The sequence below is a fragment of the Camelus ferus genome, chromosome 16 (assembly GCF_009834535.1).
Source record: "Camelus ferus isolate YT-003-E chromosome 16, BCGSAC_Cfer_1.0, whole genome shotgun sequence".
NCBI lineage: Eukaryota > Metazoa > Chordata > Mammalia > Artiodactyla > Camelidae > Camelus > Camelus ferus.
This window is the reverse complement of record NC_045711.1, coordinates 38,073,885-38,101,218: the sequence shown is the minus strand read 5'-3', so window position 1 is coordinate 38,101,218 and position 27,334 is coordinate 38,073,885. Positions and strand designations below refer to the sequence as shown.

The 27,334-nt window shown below is 36.3% G+C and overlaps 1 protein-coding gene across 3 annotated transcripts in view; it reads right to left on the bottom strand.

Annotated features, from left to right (window-relative positions):
• The window catches only part of METTL16 (methyltransferase like 16), a 61,807-nt gene extending 35,117 nt beyond the window's left edge, over positions 1 to 26,690 (bottom strand). Inside the window, exons 1-4 of one of the 3 annotated variants that reach the window (XM_006185003.3) lie at positions 26,549 to 26,690; positions 22,120 to 22,247; positions 5,421 to 5,620; positions 968 to 1,108 (exon numbers count right to left, since the gene is read on the bottom strand). In XM_006185003.3, coding sequence (XP_006185065.1) covers positions 968 to 1,108; positions 5,421 to 5,620; positions 22,120 to 22,247 — 469 coding nt within the window. In that variant the 5' untranslated portion in view covers positions 26,549 to 26,690. Of the gene's footprint in view, positions 1 to 967; positions 1,145 to 5,420; positions 5,621 to 22,119; positions 22,248 to 26,548 lie in introns of those variants that run through there. The other 2 variants (XM_032457451.1, XM_032457452.1) reach the window with 2 other exon arrangements.
• Between the last annotated feature and the right edge of the window lie 644 nt (positions 26,691 to 27,334).

Genomic DNA, 27,334 nt, shown 5'->3' with positions numbered 1-27,334 from the left:
CTAATTACTAAGGGGATTTGACTATTTGTAGCACAGTTTCATGTACTGAAGTAAAAAAGATGATATAGTTAAACCAACAGTAGGATTTCCTTTCTTTTAAAATCTTGGTGACTAGGTTACTTTATATACAGTTGATTCTCATTATTCGCAGTAGTTGTGTTCTATAAAGTCACCACAAACACTGGATTACTGTATGCTGAACCACTGGCTCCTAAGAGAAATACAGGGTTAGGGAAATTTGAGCCTCTGGTCACAACATTTCCATCAACTGATCAATATATACCCTTGTTTTATTTATTTTTGTTTAAAGACATCTTATTTAATATACATTACTGATTCATCAACATTGAACTCATGGCCAGCAATACTATAACATGCCTGAATGAAACTTACCTGACGCATGCATTTTCTCTGTAAGGCACATCACAGCCTTCTTGTACTGAGGAACTCTAAATAGTACTTAAGCACTATGTTTAGGGGCTATTATAAACAGTAAAATCACCAGGAAAAAGCAGTGGGAAAAAAAAGTGGTACTAAATAGACCATGAAAAGAACACTTATTTAGTGTGAGAGCTGAAAAAAGACAGCAGGGCATTGCCTTGTTCAACTTCAGCTGCAAACACGCATGTTGGGTGACTGAAATTTTTTGCTGCTTTGCACGTGTCTGTGAATGACCACAAAAGGACCACAAGCATTGATTTGGGAGCTAAAAATAGCCCCAAGTAAGCAAACTTTAGCAAGTAGGCAAATTCACAAACACAGAATCCACAAATTATGAGGATCGACTGGGTTTACTCTGTTTCTTTCTGAGTTAATTCTAATAACAAAGCTGCAAACCCAGTTACAATGTACCAGATATTTTTTAATTACCAAAGTATGTATATTAAAGCAAAAGACAATGAGATGTGTTAAATTAGAAAGGTTAATAAACGAAGCTTGAAAGGGATATTTATTTTGAAAAGCTAACCTTTTATAAGATCAGATAAGTTATTCTGCTCCACATTCTTCTTTGCATAGTTGAAGCACATATCATCTACTTCTGTTGCAAGGAAATACCAGCCATTTAAGGTTGTTCCAAGTAAAGGATAGATGCAGGATGCCCCAGTCCCTAGTAAAACAAGAATTCAAAACACACAGCACATACCTGAAACTGAGGTGAGGACAATAAGCAAAAACACCTCTCTCCTCTTCTTAGAATTCTTATAGCCTTAACAGCTTAAATCACAAGCTGGTACTGATTATCCACATATTGTGGCTTTGTTAGTCTTACCTCATTAGATTCAAATTTCCTAGAGGACAAACCCTTGCTGTCCTCTTTGTATGCTGTATATAAAATGAATTATGCATAACTGGCTGGTGATGAAGGAGTACATGACTGATTAACTGAATATTGTCAAAGCAATTTATTTTACTTTATAAAAAGTCTTCAGTTTAAATCTCTCACAAAACTTGATTTTCTTTAAAGAAATCGGTTTTATATTTAAAACACCACAGTAACATCTTTTATTTTTTAACAGGAGTATATATGATTATGCTGCCTTTAGTCTTTTTTTTAATTGATTATTGATTTATAATCATTTTACAATGTTGTGTCAAATTCCAGTGTAGAGCACAATTTTTCAGTTATACATGAACATATATATATTCATTGTCACATTTTTTCTCTGTGAGCTACCATAAGATTTTATGTATATTTCCCTGTGCTATACAGTGTAATCTTGTTTATCTATTCTACAATTTTGCCACAGTAATATCTTAAAATAGATCAATGCATACATCCTATCTTATAAATGCAAAAAAATACAGAGGATATAACATTTTTATTATATTAAACCATCCCATATATCTATCTGTAAGTCATTACTTGAAAGAAATCAGAAGTAAAAACAAAAACAAAAAAACCCTAAAAAATAAAGAGAGAATTCATTTCTTAGATGTGAAGACATGGAAAAACATTTGATCCAGATCCACCAGTCATTGGCTTGTCCCACCATGGTTTCTAGTGAGACATTAAAAGGCAAATGCTCCAGGCAAATATTTCTCTGACAACTAAGATTTGATCCCAAACTTGCACACAAAACCTCTAATCATAGACCAGACTATATACTAACCACAAATAATTGCTCTTATGACCATTAACTGATCTTGGCCAATAAGATCCTCAAGAGCACACTCAAGAGAAGAAAAGCCGGTGTTTTTCTTGGAGGCTCACAGTAGTCAACCCATACCAGCCACTGCAGGCCCACTTTCCACTGACCACATCTTGGTACTGTCTAGACTTCTAAGGATCTGGCAGGAAGAGCTAGAGGCCACAGACACTCCTAACCCAGAGGAAAGCCAGGACTGCTTCCTCATTAAGCACCCTGAACAAGCTAGTAAAAGACATGACAACAGCTGATGGCCAGAACATTAAAGCTCTCAGCCAGTCACAGTGATTGCTACACTTCCCATCACAGCATCCTGGCCCTGATGCTGCTGGGCGAACAACTCCTTAGGGATGCAGGGGTGGTGAGGGAAGGTGTGGGAAGGGGTACTCAAGTTCCTCGCAGAGGCTACAGTCACTTAGCCCCTGCGAGCCATTCTGGTCAGCTAGTTATCCAGAATAAGGGAATTAAAGTAGCACTTGCAGCTCTGTAGGAAAAAAATCCAGACCAGATCCCAGGACCTTCATTCTCACACAACCGCCCCTCTCTTCCTACTTCAGTTCACTTAAAAGGAAAAAGAAAAAAGACACTTTCCTCCAGCTGCCCAAAGATGAGGTGCCACCAGGGTAATAAACGTAGATAAAAGAACTGTCCTCTGCCAAAAATATCGTTTATTAATTCTTAAGACCTAAAGACTTGCATTCTAGCACCCTAATCCCCTCAGAAAGCTAAATGACATTTTAAAATGGGTAATAATCCTTGTAATGATAAATAAAAATGGAAAGTGTATAATCATAGAATTAGAGCAAACTGATGGGAGTCTGGGGGAAGAATTTATATAAAAACCCTAATTAGAATGAATGTGATTTCAGCAAGAGTGCCCCTTGTGAAGAGCTAAAATCCATTAACCTCCTATATCCCCAAGTGTTATTTTAGAAGGGTTTGGGGCATAATTAAAATAAATTAGTACCAAATAGGCTCTCAAGCTTTTTAAGCTTTCTATAACCCATCAGCCAATCTTCTGCCATGAATATAAAAGAAAAGAAACTTGTCAAACTTCATTATTTTTACATAGTGTTTATCTCATATGGGGTGTTCAAAATTTTGAATGTTGAAAGAATGATGTACTTAGCCATCAACATTCAATAAGTCATTTACTGAACACCTACTGTGTGCCAGAAATTTTGCTAGGCCTTGGGATTTCATGGTAAGCAAAAAAGTAACATGCTCTACACTTTGCAATCTAGGGCAGAGAAAGATATTAATCAATCAGGCAAGTGAATGTGTAGTTAAAAACTAAAAAAATGCCAGGAAGGAAGAAGCATGGTTTTCTAAAGCTCATATTCAAGGAACCTGTCTTATGCTGGAAGGTCAGAGAAGGCTTTCTTGAGAAAAGGCTTGAGTTAACAGCTACAGTATAAATGAGAACTAATGAGGTAAAGGTAAGGAAGTTCCAGGTAGAGGGAGCAACATGTATAAAGGCCTGGAATCATAATGTCCTATTAGAAGAACTAAAGAAAAGTGCAGAAAACAAGGGAGAGAATAATACAAAATGAGGCTTAGACAGAACTAGAGGGCAGGAACCAGACAAAGGAAATTTTAATAAAACTAGTCAAGGTTTTGGGTGTTTACCCCAGAAGCAATAGGAAGCCATTAAAGTGGTAAAGATGTGATCAGATATAGGCCTTTAAATACCTTCTGGAGAATGGAATGGAGACGCAACAGAGTAGATGAGGACAGAGTAGCTGAGAAGCTGTTCTGTAGACAGAGAGATGATGGTGACTTGGACTGGGATGGTGGCAACTAAGATGGAGAAAGCAGATGATTTAAGAAATATTTAAGTGTGGGTAAGGGTATAGCTCAGTGGTAGTGGGCATGCTTAGCATGCACAAGGTCCTGGGTTCAATCTCCAGTACCTTCTTTAAAAATAAACAGATAAATTAAACCAAATTTGTTTAAAAAAAGAAAAAGAAAAAAAGGAAATATTTAAGTGAGAAAAACAGAAAATGGTAATAGGCACTGTCAGTGAGAATGGAGAGAAGTAAGTATCAAGGATGACAGAAAAGTCCCAAGATTAGGAAGAAACAATGTATGACTTTGGTCTTGGATGCCACAAAGTCTGAGATGTTTCTGAGATATCCAAGTTTCTCATACATTTGGGACTAGAGCTCAAGAAAAGTAATCTGAGTTGGAGGAATACATAATTTATAGGTATAGGAGGTGGAAAATAAAGTCATAGATATAAACGAAATTGCCTAGAGGTAGGGTGCTGAATAAGAAAAGGGTTAAAGACAGCGGTTTAGGGATTCTCAACATTGAATGGCCAGATACAGGAAAGTAAGCCTGAAGAGGGGAGAAGAGTGACTGGAAACAAAAAAGGAAAACCAGAGGAGTCTGGTGTCGTGGAAACCAAAGGAGGAGAGCACAAAGAAGAAAGAAGGGGTCAATAAATGCTGCTGAAAAGGTCATGTCTGATGAGGACTGAAAATGCATGCAGATGTCAAAGCTGAACATTTACTACTGTCTAGAAAGTGTATTTCCTATTAACTATACTATATTTAGAAACAGAACCCACAGAGTTTTTAATTCAATTCTTCAATCTTTCTATAAAGGACTAGTAAAGGCCAAAATATTAAAAAATGTTAAATCCTATCAAATGAAAACATTGGCTATAACAAACATACAATACATTTATAATCACAAAACATACCCTGGCTTCATTTCCTTCTGTTTCTCTATTTTCCCAAATGAATCAAACTGGACAGTCTTTTCCATTGTAAAGTTTACAATTAAGAGAACATTATATTTTAACTCGATGCCTTTTTTCTTCCCTTTAATTTTAGATTAAATATTCTCTATAAACAATCATCTAAGAGATTCCTAAAAGTATTCAGGCCCACATAATCTTTTATTAAATGCCCATCACCACAAAATCCCAATATCAGGACTACTGTAGTAATACTAAATAATTAAGAGTAAAAATAATGCCCAACAGACACATGTTACATCAACATGGTAATTTGAAAAGGTAGGCAAACAAGAGCCTCATCTTCATTCTGCGCTTCTTTTACCCCCTTGTTCCCTGTTTGGTGCTGACAATCCCTTCTCAAGAGGAACTAACAGCAGAAAAGCCCTGGGGTAGCAAACTAGAACAGTGGTATCTGTAGCCAGCTTCTTTCACACAACAAATACCCAGAGGTTTTCAAAAAATTTGCAAAGACCTTGTAAAATTTATGAAACTTATGTTTAGGCAAAAAAGAATTTAAAACCATATACCTATGTCAATTCCTCTTCGGAGAGTACTTTTGTCAGAGTCCTGATGACCGATCAGATCTTCTACCCAATGAATATAGTTGAGTCTCAAGGGAACCGTGGGAATTAGTCTCTCCAACGGAATATCAATAGAAAGTCCAAAATCTTCCCTTAGGAGAGTACAAGTCAGAGCTCTGACTGCTTCAGGGTCCTTAAAATTAAGACTGAGGGGTGGAGAAAAAGAAGTAATACTGATTAGTAAGATTCGCTGTGCTGTACCAGCTCTATGGCAACCAGGCAGTACAAAACACCCATTTGGATTTCCTAGGAGATCACACATAAATAGTTATGTAGAGCACTCAGTGCAGTGGCATATACACATGGATATCTAATAGTCACAGTATATGAAAGGCAGCATAAATTTCCACCATATAAAATATTGCATCTTCATGTATGTAACAGAGGACAAGAGCGCCTCTGTTCCAGTTCCTGCCTGTCTCCTTACTTTGTTACATGACTTTGGACATGTTATTTAGCCTCTATGAGACTGTTTCCTCAGCTGTAAAATGGGGACAGTAATACTTATATGTAGTGTTGCTGTGAGACAATTTGTGCAAAGTACTAGCATAATGCCTACTCATAGTAACTGTTTTTCAAATGCTGGCTATTTTTACTGCTATCAATTAACATGATTTGATGGTAGCATTCTTTGAAAATCATACTTAGAAGTGGAAAGAAAGCAGTATAAAATGTTTAAAACAGGATAACATACTTTTAAATATAACAAATATTACAAACATCAAATTTTAAATGTGACTATTTTAACAGGTTTCCCGAGGAATACTTTACATACTATAAATTTACCTGTAAGCACACAATTCAATAGTTTTTAGTAAATTCAGATTGTGCAACCATCACCATGATCCAATTTTAGAATACTTGCATCACTCCCAAAAAGAAACCTTGTGCCACTTGTAAGTCATTCCTCGTTTCCACCCTCAGCTCTAGGCAACCACTAATGTACCTTCTATCTCCACAGATACGCCTTTTGTGGATATTTCATACAAATGAATCATATGATACATGGTCTTTGTGTCTTGAATTCTTTCACTCAGCAGTTTGTGAGGTTCATCCATGATACAGCATGTATCAGTACTTTATTCCTTTTTATGGCTGAATAATACTCCATTGTATGGATAACCACATTTGTGTTTTGTTTCTCCAATCCCCACTTGATGGCCATTTGGATTGTTTCTACTTTTTGGCTATCATGAACAAAGCTGCTATAACTATCCACATACAACTCTTCACATGGATGCTTTCATTTCTCTTGAGCAGATACGTAGGAATATATCAAATGATATATTTATGCTTCATTTTTTTGAGAAATTTGTATCAATGTAACTATTTTGGTGTTAAAATGCTGCTAAACTGAAAGTCTTAAAAAGAAAACCAACTGATCTTATTTATAAATGGGGCGATGAAAAGGGACAGCAGAAGGCCAGCAGACGTGACTGAATTACAAAAGATCAGAGGAGCCTGAAAGTGTCTGCTCAGAATTCTGGCCTAAAGTTGAATGGTCAGACAGCTGGCTATCCTCAAGTAACTTCTCATCTGCCCTGCCTTCCTCTCTGTTCCCTTCCTGATTATTAAATGACCGATCATTCTGAAAATTTCAATGTCCAGATGCCTGAGTGCCAAGATAGAAGGAAGGGTGCTGAAGGAAGGGTGCTCTATCCATCTGGCTACCATGGACACTTCAGGTAGGTACCATGGACCCAAGTTCCTCCAGCACCCACAGCAAAAACATTCTAGTACAGGAGTTTAGAAACTTGGACTGTAATCTTGGCTGTGCAATCAACTGGCCATGGACTTAAGAGTCACTCTAGTTCTTACGTCTCAGTTCCTCCATCTGCAAAATTAAGAGACTGGACACAATTATCTAAGGAGGCTTCTAAGTAAAATTTTATGGCTATATGAAGAATACTATAAACTAGTACAATGGTGGACACTTAAAATATTTGTAGAGCAAATAATAGAGACAAAGAGAATTAGGAAAGACAGATAGAATAACCAAACAGTTAACATTTTCATTATCCTCCATTATGACCCCATAACAAATTCTTTATTATTCTGCTACTTGATATTAATTATACTTAAAAGCAACACTATTGAACATGTACTAAGGAATATACAACTAGTGGTTGTTAGATGACATAACTTACTCTTTAAAAAGATCATTTAGAAAAGTACAACTTCAATAGTAAAAGAAGTTGTGAAGAGACTAATGATGGGCAGGATTAGATTTCAGGAATACAAATTTGTCTGTACTCCATACAAAAAATTTCACTCTATACTTGAATGTAACGGTTTCTTGGAACCTTTAAGAATGCTTCAGAGCACTAATTTATAGAGTAAAAATTGGAAGAGAGAGATTACGAATGAAACTTTAATATAATCTACAGCAAACAGAAAGAGGACAATTATATTGGAATCTCAAGAGATACAATGAAAGCCTAGAAGCAATGCCTTCCATTGCGATGAGCATGTCAAAAGGACACTGACCAGCTTTAAGAGGCTTTTACTGGCCAAATCTGGGGCAATCTGAATGAAGAATGTTAGCAAGGGATTATAATCCATAGAATAAAAGAAGAATATATGACTCCATACTTATATAAACAGATAAATAAATGGGGGAGAAAGGATAGCTCTTATAGTAGAATGACAACAAATGCAGAAGTAACGAAGAAGGTAGAAAATTACACTTGGCAATCACCGTGCTAATAATTATTTCAATTAAGAATCATCAATGGATGCTAAAAATAGTAGGTAACAGTTTGATGAGAAACATAATATTTACATAGTCTCAAAGTATCTCCCTACAAATGATCAATTACAAAGGAAAAAATATTAACTCTCCAATGAAGAAATCTGCTGAATATCACCCCTGACCAAAGTTAAGGTGATCAAAGTTAACACCACTAATCATGGGACAAACTAATGTCATATGCTTCAGTGACACAATGAGAAGGATAAAAAGGACAAAGAAGACTTTAAAAAGCACACAAAATGAGATGGAATTCAGGAATAGATAGTGGAGGTGAGTACACAATCTTGTCATTATACTAAAACCCACTGAATTACACAATTTTAAAAGGGTGAATTTTATAGTGTGTGAACTGTATCTCAATAAATAAATGAAATGAAAATGAACAAGATGTTAAAAAAAATGAGAAAGAACAAATATGAGAGACAGATAATAGAGACTCTGCATACATATAATTGGTGTTCCTGAATAAAATAATCAAAGGAACAGAACAAAGAAATATTTAAAGACATAATTCAAGATAGTTTTCCAAAATTTAAAGACTCACTGTGTCCCTAGAAAAACCAATTTAAAATTAGCAACACCAACACATATCCTAAAGAAGGAACTAGACTTCAAGCATTAAGAGAAAAAAATCCTTTAGACATCTAGGCAAAAATGTTAAATCACCTACTGTAGAGAGGTGGGGCAGGAGACTTCCACACAGCACTATTTAATAGCAGAAGACAAAAGAACACTGACTACAAAGCGATTAGGGGGGAAAAAAGCATGTTATGCAACCATTCTGTACTAGGACAAATTGTACTTCCAGTATAATTACAACAGATAAACATTTCTGAGCACACAGGAACTCAAGGAATAGTTCCCATGATCCCTTTGTGAAAAAATCCCCAGTGGAAAAAGTTCACCCAATCCAGAGACAAGTGAAGAAACTATAGCAAAAGGACTAGCAGTGAGCATTGACGCTGTTTTAACCAGTGAGCAAGATTAAAACACTTGTGAGTTGTGGCTACATAATAAAATGTAAATGTCTATAAATCATGATAATATTACACATAATTAAAATTCAGGAGGAGAAACAGGAAAGGAAAAGGTACATTATTTCCTCAGCTTTTATGCACAGAATCAAAAGATTTCATCTAAAACTGATAAATTAATTAGCAGAGAGACAAGTATACATTTAAGAATGTAAATACCAGAAAAATTAAGAGAAATAATCAAATAAAATCAGGTGGTAAAGGAAAGGGAGGTGAAAACCAGATCACACAGTGTACAGGAAAAAAAGAATCAAAACAAAGTACAACATAAAAACAAATATGAAATAAATGAATGTAAATAGTAAACTCGTAAGACTCTCAGATAGGATCATAAAGCCAAAACCAACTACAATAAACTTTGCTGTAAACAAAAACTATGCCTAAAACAAAATGACCTAAAGATTGAAAATGAAAGCTTAAACAAAAGTACACCGGTCAACTGTAAGTAAAAAAGAAAACAGCAATCATAACCTTACAATAGATAATCTTAAATTTTGAGAGGTGGGAAAAGCATTAAACGAGATGAAGAAGCAACTGTAAAGCAACTGTCGGAAATACAAAACGCTGGAGCAAAACCAAGAGGACAATAACTTCAAAGCTGACTGACTTTACATATAGGTGGAGATGTTTTAAAGACGACCAGTTTCTGTAAAACAGGGAAAGTGGGAGTTTATTACATAAATATATGTTAGCAATAAAAAGTCTCATTAAAATATATTAAGCCTATTTAAAGAGATATTAAGTCTATTCCTAGACATCAGAGTTAGATATATATTAATTTTGTCATTTGTGGGGGCTGATTAAAGAGACTTAATCCATGGGCAAGCAAGCATGAACACAGTTCTGCTTCACTCAATAGCACAGCAATTGCCTCAATCAATTTTCACATTAAAAAAAAAAAGGCTAGCACTGCCTTTGTATTTCTCCCTCAGTTAGAAGCAATACAAACTCAGGTTCAACAGGATAAATGATGTAGTAATAAAAAGGTATTAATCTGTAAAAACTTTATTTTTAATTCTAACAAGAATATTGTATTTTACTCCTTTGAAATCTGTCAAGTGTTCAAAAAAGATGGGCCAACTCCACTTCCTTCAATGACAATGATAGTCAATTTTTATACAGGAAAGAAGTTCGTATCTGAGTACCACACTAAAGCATTCAAATGAACTTACAATCTCTATTCTATAACGGTAGCCCAATCTATCACTATGCTTAATTGCTAGGCACATAGAAAGAATATATCCCATTGTGAAGTCTGTGTTCAAAGCCTTAAAACCTGAAATATAAAATTTCAGAATTTTTCCGTCAAAGAAACTTAATAACCTCAATATATTATAAAATAAACTTGATGAACAGTATTACCTAAGAGCAGTACCTACTAACAGAATTACTAACCTACAATTTCTGAATGTTATTTTGCACTGGCATTTTGAATAAAACTAAAAATCAGGAATTGCAAACACAAATATTTACAAGGTGCTAACCCAAAATGCCAGTCCCTGATAAGATATGGAGATTGTCTCAGAATGTTACTCAACACATGAACCAAACGCATGTCTGCTGAACTAAACACGCTCCTTGCCTCTGTGGACAGTAACAAACACTGTCTGGCCCAGCAGCCAGGCCAATGGTCATACTTCGAGTAGCACTATGCCAGATGACACAAATGACCATTTCAAAGGGGATGGTAACCACTCAGTTCTCGGTAATTAATGTCAAGTGAGTTTGCCAGCTCCGTTTTGCCAGATCTCTAAAATTTTCAAATAAAACTAGCACTCATATTTTTATTTAAAATTTCCCTGATTCTTAATATCTATGTAGGCAATAAACAACTGTAAGCTTTATACAACTAACAGGCTGACAGGTGGCAACCTCTACTGTAAACAGTGGAATTATAAGGAAAGTTGGGGTACTTGGCTACTCCACACTTTTAGAGATGAAGTATAAAAATGTTTCACTCTCCTTGAACACTATTTTGCTCAACTGAGTTATATGAAATAGGTTAAAATTTTTAAGAAGTTGTCATAGCTGGCATTCATTCCTTTATTCACTCAATAGATATTACACGTCAGTAATATACCAGACATTGTGGAAAATGCTGGGGATACTGCAGTAAGCAATACAGAGATCATCTCTCACTTCATGACACTGACAGTCTGGTAGAGGGTAGGTATAATTCAAGAATCATCTGAGGCTGCTCTCTCTCTTGCCTTCTGAGATGGCCCATACTCTGTCTATGGAATATGTATCTCTCTAAATAAATCTACTTTTACTCAAAAAAAAAAAAAAAGAATCATTTGAATACATGTAAAATTGTCACTGTGATGAATGCTATAAAAGATAGATATAAAATGCTAGGAAATCTACATAATAAGTGGAACTGTTTTAGAAAGGTCAGAAGAGACTTCCCTGAGGACTCAGAGTAGAATAAAAATTTAAAAAGGAAGGAACTGGAGGAAAGGAACATGCATTCTAGGGTCGTAGGTAAAGAGAAGAGCAGGTACAAAGACCGTCAGGCAGGAGAGAACTTAGAGGGCATTCCGGGTACTGAGAGACAGCCACTGCGTCCAAAATGCTGAATGAGGCATTAAGATGAGGCTGGAGAGGAAGACAGAGGCCAGATTACATAGGACTTTATAATTAGGGCAACCATATAATTTCATCACTGAATCCAGGACTCTTCTGAAAGTGAAAGTTCAAACTATTAATCACACCAGGATAATCATCTATGTTAAAGATTTAGGTCTGGTACAAAATAAAAACAGACCAAAATGGAAGCAGAGATGCCAATTAGAAAGCTACTGCTGTATCTTGAGTTAAGAGGCTGGATAAAGGTGGCAGTGGCAAAGACAGGGAAAAGTGAAAGAATTCAGAGATATTCAGGAAGGAAAGTTTATCAGATTTGGTGACAGACTGATGTGGGAGGTGAGGGAGGATGTGTTCAGATATGTCTCCAGGGTTCTGGCTTGTTCAACAGGATAGACAGTGCCATTCACTGAAATTGAAAACTCTTGGCAGCGAATCAGAGAAATATCATAAATATGAGCTGTATCTGAGACATTCCAGCAGAGACAGTGATTAAGCAAGATCTCTAGGTATAGAGCCCAGAAAATCGGTCTGAAGAAACAAATGTATATGAGATTTGCAAACAAATGAGGCCCTGGCATGGATGAGAGTACTTAAGGGGAAAAACAAAGTGAAAAGAAAAGAGCTTAACGCTAAGCCTCAAAGAATTCTTTAGGGACTGTATATTCAATCATTACAGAGGAAGTTACACAAGGAGACGGAAAGGGTGGCAGAAGGAAAACCAGGAGAGTGTGGTGTGGTGCCAAGGAAGCCAAGGGTACAGGGTGTCCATGAAGGAGAAGAGTGTCAGCAGAGTAACCTGCTTCTCGAAGTCAACTGAGAATTGAAACCGGATTTAGTGACATGAGACCATGGAGACCTTTTCAGGAGCTGTTTTCATAGTGGTGGAATTAGAAACAATCCTGGAATGAGCTTAAGATTAAGTATGGTGTGAAAAAAAATGGAGACGGTAAAAATAGATAATTCTTCAAAAAGCTGAGTTATGCAAGGGAAAGAGAGATAGGGCAGAAGTGTTAAGGCTGGAGAGGTTTCATTTTGTTTTGTTTTTTAACTAATTTTTAAATGGATGACTTAAACATGTTTAAAAGTCAATGGAAAGTCACAAAGGTCACATATTATAATTCCACTTATAAAAAATATCCAAAAACATGCAAATCTGGAGATACAGAAAGCAGATTAGTGGTTTCGAGGAGTTCAGGAGAAAATGTAGTGGGGAGTGACTGCTTAATGGGTACAGGGTTTCTTCTGGGCTGATGAAAATGTCCTTGGGTAAGACAGTGGTGATACTTGCACAACCTTGTGAACATACTAAGAACAATTGAATTGTACACTATAAAATGGTGATTTTATGATATGTGAATTATACCTCAATTTTTTAAAAAGTCAAAAGGAAGAAGCCAGTTGACAGAGGGAGATTAAATATTTAAGAAAAGGAATACTGGACTCTGCAAGGTTCTTGAAATGGGAGGGGAGGGTATGGAATCCAAAGTACAGATGAAGTATTTAATTGAATTAGAATATAATAATAATAGCAATAATAATAATAATAGGTTGACAAACAGAACCAAAAGCCAAACCTATGGTCTTTTGTTGTACTTTCCACTAACTCATAGCTATCTATGACTGAGTTTAAGATTTTTTTTTTTAACTTTAACATTCTCCATGGTCAAACAAGCAATTAGATAGTAATACAATATAAAAACAAAGATCCTGGAACAGTTGTAAATGACCATTATTGATAATCCTAAATTAGCCAAAGAACCCAAAATCCTACTTGCAAAATAACAAGAAACCAACCTTGGCCAATCAAGTTGATCTCTTAAATGCAGATCCCTATGCTAGCTAAAGAGCAAATGACGGGGCAGAAAAACTTAGTCATCCAAACACTTCTTTGTTCTTTCCAAGCACAGTTAAGAGTACTGTAATTTTCTAGCAAAGCCCAGTGACTTACCCTAAATGCAGTGAGACTTAAAAAAAAAAAAAAAAGTAAAATATATTGGACTTAAATATATACATATAACTATATATTATATAATTATAATATATATATAAGTTAAATATATTTAAGTTTTGTACTACAGAAAATTTAGGAACAACCTAAAAGTAGTCAATAGGAAGTTGGCTGAGTAAGTTATAATACATCCACACAAGAGAATACTCTGAAATCATGAAAAGCAGTTAAGACTGCGTTGATCCACATAGTCTTTTATGAAGAGGGTTCCTTGATATATTAAATTAAAAAAAAGACACACTTTGAGTAAAGGCACACAAATACATTAAAATCACATTCTTGTAAAAATAAAATAAAAACAAGACAAAGAGATGCTGTATGTGAATATGCATAGAAAATAATCTGGAAGGGCCAGAACCACCTCAGGACGTGGAAATGGGTGGGTGGATGAGTAGGGGATGGAGACTTTCATTCTCATATATTTTTGTATTATCTGAATACATGTTACATAATACCACCTTCATAACAACAGTAAGTGTAACTATATGGAAAATGCTTATCTTAAGTGGGGGTAAAAAAAATTCTCTAATTGTACCTATATCAAAATTACAACCACAAAAATCACTAAATATGCATAAAGACAGGGCTTAGAAAGGAATACAAAGTAATTTGATCTTTGGGGTGGAATAACAGTGACTTTTTTCTGTTATGTATGCAACAGTACCATTATGAATATAGGTAGGATTTTTTGCAATTCTGCAATTTTTCCATTAAGGATTCTATAATGTTAGTATACTTTAAAAAATTCCTTTTTCAAAAAAAGAAGGCAGATCCTTGGCTCCAGAATATTTGTTTTCCATGAAAAGGAGCTGTTGGACCAAACCAGGATATTTCCCACAGTGACAGCAATCACCAAAAGATAGTACTACAGCTTGAGCATTAATTACATAGCTTCATGAAACACTTGGAGCAAGAGAAACAGCAATATAATGTTTTCTTAGAGCCTTCAAACAGTTATTGTTTATACAAACAATTCTCATTATTTAGAAAAATGTACTTACTTTGATGGAATAGAGCATACAAGTAATCAATAAGGAACTACATCCTAATCACCAAAAAGCATAAGACATCAAGCAGAAGCTAGTTAACTGAAGAAAATAAACTGAAAAATCAATGAAGAGCTGGTTCTTAGACTTTGTTAGCAAAACAAGTATTTGTCTTCTTACGTCTAAGACAATACACTAATCTGAGGGTTGGAAATCTTTTTGTAGGACAAAAGTGAAGTCATGCGACTTCACCAGTTAAATATCTAGGTCACTTTAGCACCCTGGGACATTTAAAAATCCTGAACACAGGCAAGATCTTTTTTTCATTCCCATTCCTGAGAGCACAGGGAGGCACAGGAACTAAAATTAGCTCTCACGTGGAAATTAGCAATTTATTCCATCAGTCTTTGTTGTTTGTTTAACACATCCAGCTTCATACAACAGAACAGCCCATTGTGAACAGGCTCATGTCTGATTTCCCCAGGATGACTCTGGCTTTGCTACCAATGAATACAGTATTACCATTATAGATGCAGTTTGGAAAGATACATTCTGCAACTATGGTCAAAGAGACCATCATTCTAACACTGTAGAGGCTGAACCTGATGTAACAACAAAGGCTGAAGCCTTCTGACCTTACTCCAACATTGGTTTCTATTCATTAGAGCTTCACTGAAGTGCTAAAAATGGTACAGTCACAAAGACAAAGCCCTTCAACACTGGGTCTTCAGTTTAAAAACAAACCAGTTACGTGTCATACTCTATTCAAACACAACTGACAGGGCTCAAGTAAATTGCAGGAGGTTCCTATGGGGCTGGTTACTGTGAAAAAGCACAAACTAAAACCTAATTGAAATGGTCAAATATGATTACAACAAAGCAGTGACGGATGCAGGGCATAAAAAGAGAGAGAGAGAGAGAGCACACACTAGCAATCCTCGACACCTTATCAAGTATACCTGGCTTAATAATAGTAAGAATACCTACTGCTAACCTTCATGACCACCATTCACAGTATGAATTTTTATCCCTCCTTTTTAGATAAAGAAATTCAGTCTCAGTAAAGCTAAGAACATTACCTAAAACCTCACAGCTGGTAAGTGGCACCCTCAAGATGGGTCCTTAGGATGACTCACTCAGAAGTGCCCCTCTTTCCACACCACACCCTGCTTCCCTTAAGAGAGCATTCAAAGGCTGAGCAAATAAATGACACTTCAATCCATCTCTGGTCTAATGTTCCTTTTTTTTTTTTGGTGGTGGTGGGGAATTAGGTTTATTGATTGATTCATTTATTTATTTTTAATGGAGGTACTGGGAATTGAACCCAGGACCTCATGCATGCTAAGCAGGCACTCTATCTACCACTGAGCTATATACCCTTCCCCCTCAGATCCAATGTGCTATCTGGTATTCCTTTCCCATCATTAGCTGGGTTTATATTTTGGCCATTCTTTTTCATATATCTTCTTGAGTTAAACAAAAAGCCAGAATAAAAACAAAGAACATTAGAGGGGGAAGAATATAGCTCAAGTGCTACCAGTAGAGCACATGCTTAGCATGCATGAGGCCCTGTGTTCTATCTCCAGTACCTCCATTAAACCAACCAACCAACCAACCTAATTACCGTCTCTCCCTAAAAACATTTTTTTAATTAAATAAAGAACATTCTGTCGACGTATAGAATCATCAACAACTCTTACCTAAGTAAGTAAAAACAGCGATGATGTCTAGGAGTAGGTAGATCATTTATGCTAAAAAAAAAAAAGTACTTCTCATCTACTTCTGTCATAGATACCTAAACATGCTGTACTGCCAACTATCGATAAGCTCATATTGCTCCCACATCTTTAAAGAAATAAGAGCAGGTTCTCCTCAAGTTTGCCTCACCTTCTTCCCATTCCTTTATAGATAAATTTGCTTTTCCTTGCAAAATTTTTAAATTACTTTTGCCTGTCACAAAACAACCACTTTGAACATCAGGCTTGTAACTTTTAGTCTTTTTCTATGCACAGCATATCAGCACAGATATTTTGGTTTTAGTCTGAAACAAAATGGTCATGTTTTATAGGCTATAGGCTATGTGGTATTCCATCGTATGGAATTACACTGTAAGAAGCTACATTTTGGATATTTAGACTATTTCCAATTTTGCTTGTTATAAACAGCTTTGGGATAAACATCCTCAAACATACATTATTTAAGTATGCCTTTTAGAACCTTCAAAGCTGAGTTTCAACCAGCATTTTATCACTATGCCCACGTGACTATATTTTTGCCATTGATGGATACTGTATATTTTATCTTTGCTAATTTTGTCCATTTGTCTTTATTCTTTTGTGAATTGCTCATTTTCATCCTTAACCTTATCTGTCGACGTTTTCCCCTTTTTCTTATTGTCTTTAAGAGTTCTTTATATTAAGGGAGCTAATTCTTTGCTATATGCTGTAAATATTTATACTGTGTTGTCATCTTTTATTATTTCTTGATATATAAAAGTTTTTACTTCTTATGTAGTTGAATCCATCCATCTTTTATGAATTCTACCCTTGGAGTATGCTTAGAAAAACCATTCCTACACACAAAGTTATACACAGTTCATCTGTATACTTTTTTCTAGTGCTTAAATATATATACATATATTTAAATCATTAAAACATCAGGAACTTATTTTGCATAACATATAGGAAAGGGAATCTAATGCACCTTCCCCACACTGTCCCAACTGCATCTATTAAAAATCTATTACAAAAAAAAAAAATCCATTACTGTCTGCCTCCACCCTTAACCTGAAATGCCCTCATTCAACACTATAGTCTTTACATGGTGGGGTGGTATCTTACTTGGGAGTCAGGTTCTAAAGCAAGCACATAAAGTGAAAATCCAGTATGGTCAAAAATAACACCGTAAAATCTTTAATCATTCATAGCACTGTGAGGCATTCACATTATGAGAAACACACAGGAGTCAAGACTGATTAAGAAAGGAAGATTCACCCTGCCCACTCTATACTCCCTCTGGGAGGTACGTTATTGATTAGAATGCAGGATGGAATCACCCTATTTAATGTGCACATGTTGTACAGACTTGAATGCCACTTTGTGCCAGAAAATTGATGGCCCATCTTGTGGCAATACTACACTAGTGTTTTAATTACTCTAACTTCACAATGTATTTAAAGACCCATCTGGGAAAGTTTACACCACTTCACCTTTCCATCACCTATTTATAACATTTGCTTTGAACATCTCTTCTTTGAACTAAAGAAACATTGTGTCACTTTCTCCCCCAAAATGTTAGCAGAATTTTGATTTGAGGAAGAATCAACAATATTAACTATATTGAGCCTCCCCATCCAGAAATACACTATGTCCCTAGATTCGCTGTGTTCTCCTAGGCCTCTGAGACTAATTCTTTTGCATAGTTACGTATTTCTTTGCCAAGTTTCTGTCTATTCCTCTTCATTACTGTGGATGGGATCTTTTATTGCAACTATATTTTCCAACCAGTATTTGGAAATCTAGCAATTTTCTCTTATTTATTGATATATATTTTTAAAAATATTTATATGTATATTTTATTCAGCAATCTTGTCATTTGAATATTTTTCAGTGATTCTCAAATGTTTTTTTCAGGTAGACAATAATCAAGTCACCTGTAAAACTGTAATCCTTTTTCTTTCTGATACTTATAACTCTTAATAAATAAGGGAAGCAGTAGACTGAGCCAGGGAGAGTTCCAGCTCAGTCATTTATTAGTGTTACAAGCCTGTACAAGCTATTTAAAAAGAATGTGCATTCATATTCATAGATTAAAAAGTTGAAAATATATCATTAAGTCAAACCCATATATTATTTAGGCTATCAGCAGTATTTAACCTTTATGGGGTCAATAACCCTTCTAAAAGTGAAGTTCTAAATGATAGGTTAAAGCTTTAAACCTTATCTCCCCAAGAAAAAGAACATACACAAACAGTATTTTTATCTAGTTGTCTTCAAAACATTCATAGATCCTCTGAAAGTCCCTAAGGCCAGTGTTCTCTATTTATTTTTTTGGTTGGAAATACAAAGAGAAATGTCTCTGAATTATCTCAAACACTTTAAAAAAGCTATTTCTATGTTATATATATATATATATATATATATATATATATATATATAATTTTTTTTTTCAAAATGCCGTAAGTCTTCATTTTTTAAAATCTTCACTGAAAATTATTTCTTTTATCAACTAGCCTTCTTTTTCCATTTTAAGGTTTTACCTTCTATTTTACTTTTTTTAATTTGGAGAGAACTGTCATTTGTCTAGTGTATTTTTGCCCATCCCTGCGATTTTGTTTTAGGTAGGCCATCTGTAAATGGCATATAGATATACTTCATAGAGTAATTATCCTCATGCATTCAACAAATATTTATTGAATGTCTTTTACTTGCCAGACCCCCTCAAACCATTCAGATTATATTGTGATAACAGATCTGTTTGGTCTGCTCTGAGTGATTAAAAAAAAAAAATCTTAAGCCATCTTAAAAATCCTAACCATCTTAAAAATCTTCCTCTGGTTCCTCAAAGTCTAAGCCATCAAGTCCCCTCTAATTTGCATGATGTGAAAGGCTCTTTGTGACCTGTTCTGTTTTCCTTTCAGTCTCACCTCCTGGTATTTACTCCCTAAGCTGTTATCCTATACCCACTTCAGCCCCATCTACATGCAGTTCTGCAAACTTACCAGGCTTTTCACAAAATTCTGTTCTCTGTACTTGGAACTCTTTCCCCTCTTCTATTCATCCTTCAGAATTCAAAGACTCAAGGCCTTCACTAACACCATCCCACATCACCACTGTGTCTTTCCCTTCAAAAATTGCCTATGAAATACCCTACTTCTCAGATTCAACATGCCCATCTCTAAAAATATCATCTCCCCCAAATCAGTTCATTCCCCCTTATTCCCTACCTCAGTAAATGGCGTTATCACCTAATTTCTTGCTAAATCATAATCCCAAACACCATACTTGGCACATACTTAATTTCTACCATGTCCTGCTAGTTCTATTCATGAATGTCCCTCAGATTCATCCAATAATTTCTTTCCCTCCTCCCTCTACCTAGTTGGGCCACAGATATGTCTAATCTAGATCACTGAAACGATTTTCATCCTAGTCCCCTTACTTGCAGTCTTAATTCACCCTGCAATCCATGCTCCACAATGCTCCTAGAACACATCTGTCTAAACACAATTCTGAACATGTTATTCCTCTGCTTTAAAACTGTAGTGGATAAGGACAGGGAAGGGTCTGAAGACACAACTCTCTGCACATGTTCTTGAGATAAATTCTGAACTCCTCACTGGGCCTCATAAAGAACTGCAAGCATAATCCTCCCAAGTCTTATCTCCTGTCACTTGTCCACCACATTCTAGGCTCTCAACCTTTCCAGTACCCCCTACGACTCTGCACACACTATTCCCTCTGCCTGTAACTCTCTTCTTTCTACCTGGTTAACTCAGACTCCTTCAGAACACAACTAAGACATCATTTGTTTCAAATCATTCTCTAAATCCCAAAGTTGGGACCAGGTTTTCCCTCTGTGTGACTCCACCATATATCCCACAGGTTCTGCCACACTGAAAGGTTAACTGCTTATTTATTTGTCCACTCCCCCCACTCCTTCTGGAGTGTGTAAACTCCAAATATGGCAGTGACTAAGTCTTTCTTGTTTATTATGGTTTTCCTAGAACTTAGCACAAAATGGTTAATCAGTAGATATTTATTAAATAATTAAATACAAAAGTATGTATAGAGAGGAAACAAAGATAATAAAACTATCTGCTCTGAAGCTACTAGGATAAATAAACATCCACATACATAACTATGAAGCAAAGATTTAAGAACAATGGTAGGGATGATCTAAACAAAGAAAAATATCAATTCAGTATCTCTGGGGTGATCTTCAAAGTCAGGTGTCAAATATGATTCGAGTACGCAAAGAAAGTATTAGAACTCTTTTAAAAATATATTTTTTTTAATTTTATTTTTGTTTTTATTTTGGGGGAGGAGGTAATGAGGTTTATTTGTTTATTTATGTTTTAGATGAGGAACTGGGGATTGAACCCAGGACCTCATGCACGCTAAGCACGCACTCTACTACATGAGCTATACCCTCCGCCCTTAAATATTTTTTCATTTCTAGTTTCAAATGTTTGTTTTCTAATGTGCTTAACACAGCAACAGAGTAAGTAATTAAAGCATTCGTATATGGAGCTGTGCTCAACTTTTTACTGAGTGGAACAGACAATAAAGCTTGGAAATCACCATTCTAGGGATTTGACTTAACCTTTGTGTATTGGTAGGGGTCATGGATCTCTTTGAAAATCTGGTGAAAACTGAGGATTATCTCCCAGAAAAATGAATGCAAATAAATAAATATATATATACACACACACACATATATATACGTATATATAGTTTTATATGATTTCTAGGGTATCTTGGCTCCCAGGTTAAGTTCTGCCCTAAGGTCTCCATTTCTACAAGGATTCTGCCAGGGGAAGGATGAGGTCAGCAAAATGCCTCAACTCCAGTGATCCTATTATTCCTGACCTTCCCACTTCTCCACAAAACCTGCGCTTTCTCCTCTCCACAGGTGAATCACATTTTCCCCAGGCAGGCTTGAAATTTCCAATCCCCTCTGTAACTCACATAGAATTTAGGGATGCAATCAAAGATTTCCTTCTCAAGGGTATGACAAAACATCAGTTATTCCCATACCATTATCATAATCTTTGCCATTTCCTGAAGTACTCATACTATTACTTTCTTAATTTTTAATAATTAACTTTTAAACTTAAATCTAGTGATACCCTAAGTAATAATTCTGTGAAATCAGATTTGATGTCCTTGTTATTATTTCCCTACCTCAGACCAAAATAAACACACATTTAAAATAAGGACTTTAGACCCTCGCTAGTCAAGTTTTAGAGCACAATCCTAGCAGTTACTCTGGAATCTCTGTTGGGTAAGTAATAATTTGGACAGCAAAAAATTTTTATTTTTTTTAGTCAGAAGGAAACTTAAAAGCATCTGGTCCAGCCTTTTCATTTTATAGGTTAAAAAGCTGAAACCCAGAGAGGTTAAATGATTTGTTCATAGTCAGATGAGAAATTTAAGGAAATATCTAGGATCAGTATTCAGGTCTACTGGCAGTTCAGTATGCTTTCCACCACATCGTGTCCATTCAGATTACACTAAAATAACACTGTATCAAGAGTTCTTCATCTGTTACCTACCTCACTCTTCCATTCAGATTTATCTGAACATGCTGCTTAAAATCTGGATATTTGGATGCCAGATATGCAAAGTCAGGAGGTTTGTCCTTGTATCTATTCCTTGCATGCATTGATTTACTCAGAGCCATCTTAAAAAAGAAAAAGAAAAAAAAAGGAGGAAAAATCAGCATATTTAGTTTAAAAAAAAAATCAATGGGAAATGCAGGTGGTTGCCAAGTCAACAGTTACATCCAACACATCTTTGCCAACCAAGAAACTAGAAGTTATATTTTTTAAATGTACACAACAAATAAGTACGTGAGAAGATGCTCAACATCATTAGTCATTAGGGAAATGCAAGCCAAAACCAAAATAAGATACCACTTTATATCCATTAGGATGGTTATTATTAAAAAAGAAAATAACCCGTGTTGGCAAGGATGTGAAGAAACTGAAGCCCTCAGGCACTGCAAGTGGGAATGTGAGATGGTATGACTGCTGTGGAAAAGTTTGGTGGTTCTTTAAAAAGTTAAACATTACTATATGATCCAGCAATCCCACTCCTAAGTATAGACCTGAAAGAACTGAAAGCAGAGATTCAAACAGATACTTGCAATGTTCACAGCAGCATTATTCATAATAGCTAAATGATGGAAGCAATCCCAAGTGTCCATAAGCAAATAAATATACAAAATGTAGGATATACATACAATGGACTATTATTCAGCCATAAAAAGGAATGAAATTCTGACACATGCTACAACATGTATGAACCTTAAACATTATGCTAAGGTTAATAAGCCACACACAAAAGGACAAATACTAGATTATCCCACTTATATGAGGTACCAACAATAGGCAAATTCATACAGAGAGTAGAACAAAAGTTACCAGGGGTTGGGAGGAGGGTAAAATGGTAAAATATTATTTAATGGTACATGATTTTTGTTTAGGATGATGAAAAACTTCTAGAAGCAGACATTAGTGATGGCTGTACAACACTGTGAATATATTTATACTACTGAATGCTACACTTGAAAATGGCTAAAATGGTAGATTTAATGTTATATATACTTCACCACAATTTTTTAAAAATGTACACAGCATAAGATGAATCTTTATGTTTAAACCAAGACAAGAAAATTGGAAACTATTCTTTTAAAAGCATCAAAGTGGCAGAAGGCAGTATAATCAACAGCCAAGAATATTATAGTTAGAGATTGGTTGCTTTTTTTTTAATGCATTCTTTTTTCTATTTACTTTTTTAAATTTAAATTTACTTTTTAAATTGAGGTACTGGGGGTTGAACCCAGGACTTTGCGCACTAAGCATGCACTCTACCACTGAGTTATACCCACCCTCCCAGAGGTTAGTTTTTACAGTGGTCTTGCACAGATTGACTATATGGTAGTATACCGTAAAGTCACTAAAGTTTAAAAAAATTCTTCTATTCCAAGTTCTTTTATAAATTTCAGTCTTGTCATTTTTAGGTAGATAAAGCTAAATGAAAATAAACATAGTAATTTTGTTTTCCTCAAGAATACAAAAGAAGAAAAAAGTTAATACATTTATAGCAAGAAATAAAAACCGGAAGAAAAACCACGGTAGTGGTTGAGTAAATCTCTAAGTAGCTCATAATTTAAAATACATTTTAGTGTGTATCTCTGGATGGTAAGTAATTTTTATTTTCTTCTTTATGTCATGCTGCATTTTCTACATTTTTCATAACATGCATTCATCTAAAATGGTATAGTGTAAGTCAGAATCCTGAGTCACCTGAGAGTTTTCTATCCCTCTCATATTCCAAGAAATCCACAGTCATGTGGATTTTATGTACTAAACACCTCTCAAATCCATCCATTTTCCCCTATCTCCACCAATAGCAGCCCAGTACAAGTTACTTAGACTGCTGTAACAGCCTCTTAATTTGTCTCCCTGAATCCACACTTACTGTCTCCAGTCCTTTTTCAACCTTGCAGTGATCATTTCTAAACACAAATCTCATTGTGTCCTCCTCCCATCCCCACTTGCTCAAAACCTTACTAAGGAGAAAAACAAAAACCATTACTTAGCATATATACAAGACCTAGCATGGTGTGGCCTTACCTATGTTCTCACCATCAGCCTAGGTCACATCTCCTGCTCTTCTATTCATCCCTCCACTTTGGCAACAGCGTCTTTACCTAGCTCACTCTTTTTGTCTATAATATTCATTCCTCCCTTCTTCACCTGATGAATTCCTAGTCACCCTTATTACCACAGTTCAAGCATCTCTTCTTCACGAAGGTCCTTCCTTCCCTAGTCTCTCCGTTTCACACATATCCCCTATTGTAAAGCATCTTAGCAATAAGCACCTTCCCTTTGCAGGCTTTGTTAAGATACAATCTTACATAGTAATAAAACTGTTAACACTCTATTTCAGAAGGTTTTTGAAAGCTTTCTACACTGGAAATTTAATAACGATTTTCAAAAACAAATTGTCTTCCCCTCCGATGTTCCAAATCATATATCTAACTGCCCACTCACTTGATTGGCTCAAAAGTACTTCATGCACAACATGTTCAAAATTAAATCATTCCTACCCACCCCAAACTGGTCCTCTTCTAATCTTCCCTATTTTGCTGAATGACACCACCATTGTTCTTGTGGCACACAAGACAGAAATCTTTAGCACTTTTCCTACAATAAATACCTGTTGAGTGAATGAATAATTCAAAATTTGGGGGAAATAGAGTGACATTTGTAAGTTTTTCAACACACTAAGTTACCACATTTTGCCCCTCATGTTATCACACTCACTACGTACAAGTTTTAATTTCCTAACATGATGGAAGCATAAAACTAAGACAGTTCTCAGTCTCCAAGAAAAAGTTGAAAAGAAAAATGCTTTCCTTTTTTGTGATTCTGTCAAGCAACAACAACAAAGAAAGATACTCTAACAGGATTTCAAGACACTGGTATGTTAGGGTTCTGTAACACATTGATTCTTAAGACTACATAGCTGATGTCAGTGCACACACATGACATTCTGAACACGTGGAGAAATTAAATCACAGATATGGCAGATTCATTTCCTACATTACTCAACCCTTCTGGTCAGAACAGATGCAGAATGAGTCAATAAACCCACTTATTTGCTAACTAAGCTCAGGCAAGGGTTCTTAGCTAAGTCTATCCCATTCCTCAAGAGTTTAACTGAGTGTCAACTCTTACCTCGCATTGGCACTCCCCCTTCTCTCTAACCTAATCTATTTTTCTCTTCCTGGCTCATTCTACTCTAGCCACATTGGTCTCCTTGTTGTTTCTCTATCAAGTCTGGCACAATCCTGCCTCAGGGCTTTTGTACTTGCTGTTTGGTCTGCATGGATTGCTTTTCCCCCAGATATACATACATACAAGGTACCCTCACTCTGTTCAGGTCTTTGATCAAATATTACCATCTCACTGATGCCTTTCCTGAGTACCTCCATTTAAATGTGCAGTGAGTGAACACACTCCTGTCTCCCTTAGTAGCTTCAGCATCTACATAAAACTTACCCATCTGACATTCCATATATGTTACTTTTTTTTTTAATCTGCCCAGCCAGTAAGCTACATGAGGGAAAATATTTTGTCTATCTCATTCACTGCCAGATCCCAGGGCCTAAAACAGGGCCAGGAGAGTAGGCACTCAATAAGTGTTTGTTGACTGAAAGCCCAATGGAACTCTTTACATTGTCCAGGCCACTGAAACACAGCATCCTCATTCTTGATAAGCAATCCCCATCTTGAGTCTCTAAAAGGCTCGGCCTTAGGGCTGGACTTTTTTATTCAGGGCTACCCGAGTCAGTCCAGAAAGCCAAAGTAGTAGACTCATTGAAGCTGAGGCTTCGAGTTTCTTTGATTTTTCCCACCTCCATGCTTCTGTTTCCTTGGTTTCTTCTGACCCTTAATTGTCCTCTTCAACTACCATCTGTCTTAATACACAAGACTGTAAAATAATCTAAATTCCGCTTTCAGAATTTTGAGAATTCCTTCTGCAGAGATCCCTACCACTTCAATACCAATCTCCACTTTCTCTCGTCCCTTACTTCATAAATCTGATTTTTCCCACTAGTCCAGCCACTGCCAGCTCTCCATCTCTCCCACTCCCTTCCACGCCCTCATCTTACCCACTCAGTTTGTCTCCCAGCCTCAGTTTCGGATGTCACTAAACCTTCACAGCCCCAGGGGGTCTTTCCTACTTCAATACCAGTCGCCATTGTATTTGCCAACTCCTCCTACCTACCGCCCCCCTCCCACACACACACCCCCTCGCGCGCGCGCGCACGCACGAACACACATATTCGAGTCTGTCTTCTTAGACACCGAAGTCAGCGCCTCACGGGCCCAGAACCCGAGAATAAGGAACCTGAATGATACACAGATTAAGTAAACTCACAATCCGCGTGAGAGATACTAAGTGACTCACCTCGGAGGTCAAAGTTCCTGCCAGACGACTAGTCTGGCGCGGGCTTCTATAACCCCACGGTTTAAGAGTCAGGCCATGAGCAGCACGAAGATCCTAGAAACGCAGATGTTACGCTCCCAGTGCGCCGCCATCTTGGGTCTCTATCCAGCCTCGTGATTGGACGAACCACTCTCGCGCGACCTGTAGAGGATTCTGGAGAAAGAAGAAACTGTCGCGAGACCTGGAGTTTGCGGCCCTGTCAGAGGGAGGGGGCGTGGTAGCAACCAGAGTCCTTTGCATAAGGACGCCTGGATTTAAATCTGCTAGAGGCTTTGTTTTTTTTTAAACGTAGATTAAAAAAAAAAAAAAAGGTAACCTTCCAGGCCCGACTCCAGTTTTACTAAATCATATTCTCTGGAGTTGGGTGGGGAATATAAGGATGGATGCGGGGTGGGGAGGTGTTTTGGCGGGCAATTAGCGTTTATTCTGCAATAAGTCTCTCCTTGTGCGACGTGTTATTTAGTGATCACAGATAAACCTGTGAGGTGAGGAAGGATAATCTCGTTTATAGAGGAAGAATTGGGGATCAGAAATACCAAGTCGCTCAGGATCTTACATCCAGGTGATATCAAATCCACGTTTTTCATATTTCCTCACCTGCCTCTTGAGCTGGAAGCTCTGTTAAAGGCATTTAGTTTTTATTTTCAACTCGGTTATACTAATTTTTACCCTCTGCTAAGTAGAGTGAGCATTAGTGTCCCATTTTACAATTGAAGCAAAAGGGTAAATGACTTTCAAAAGACATAC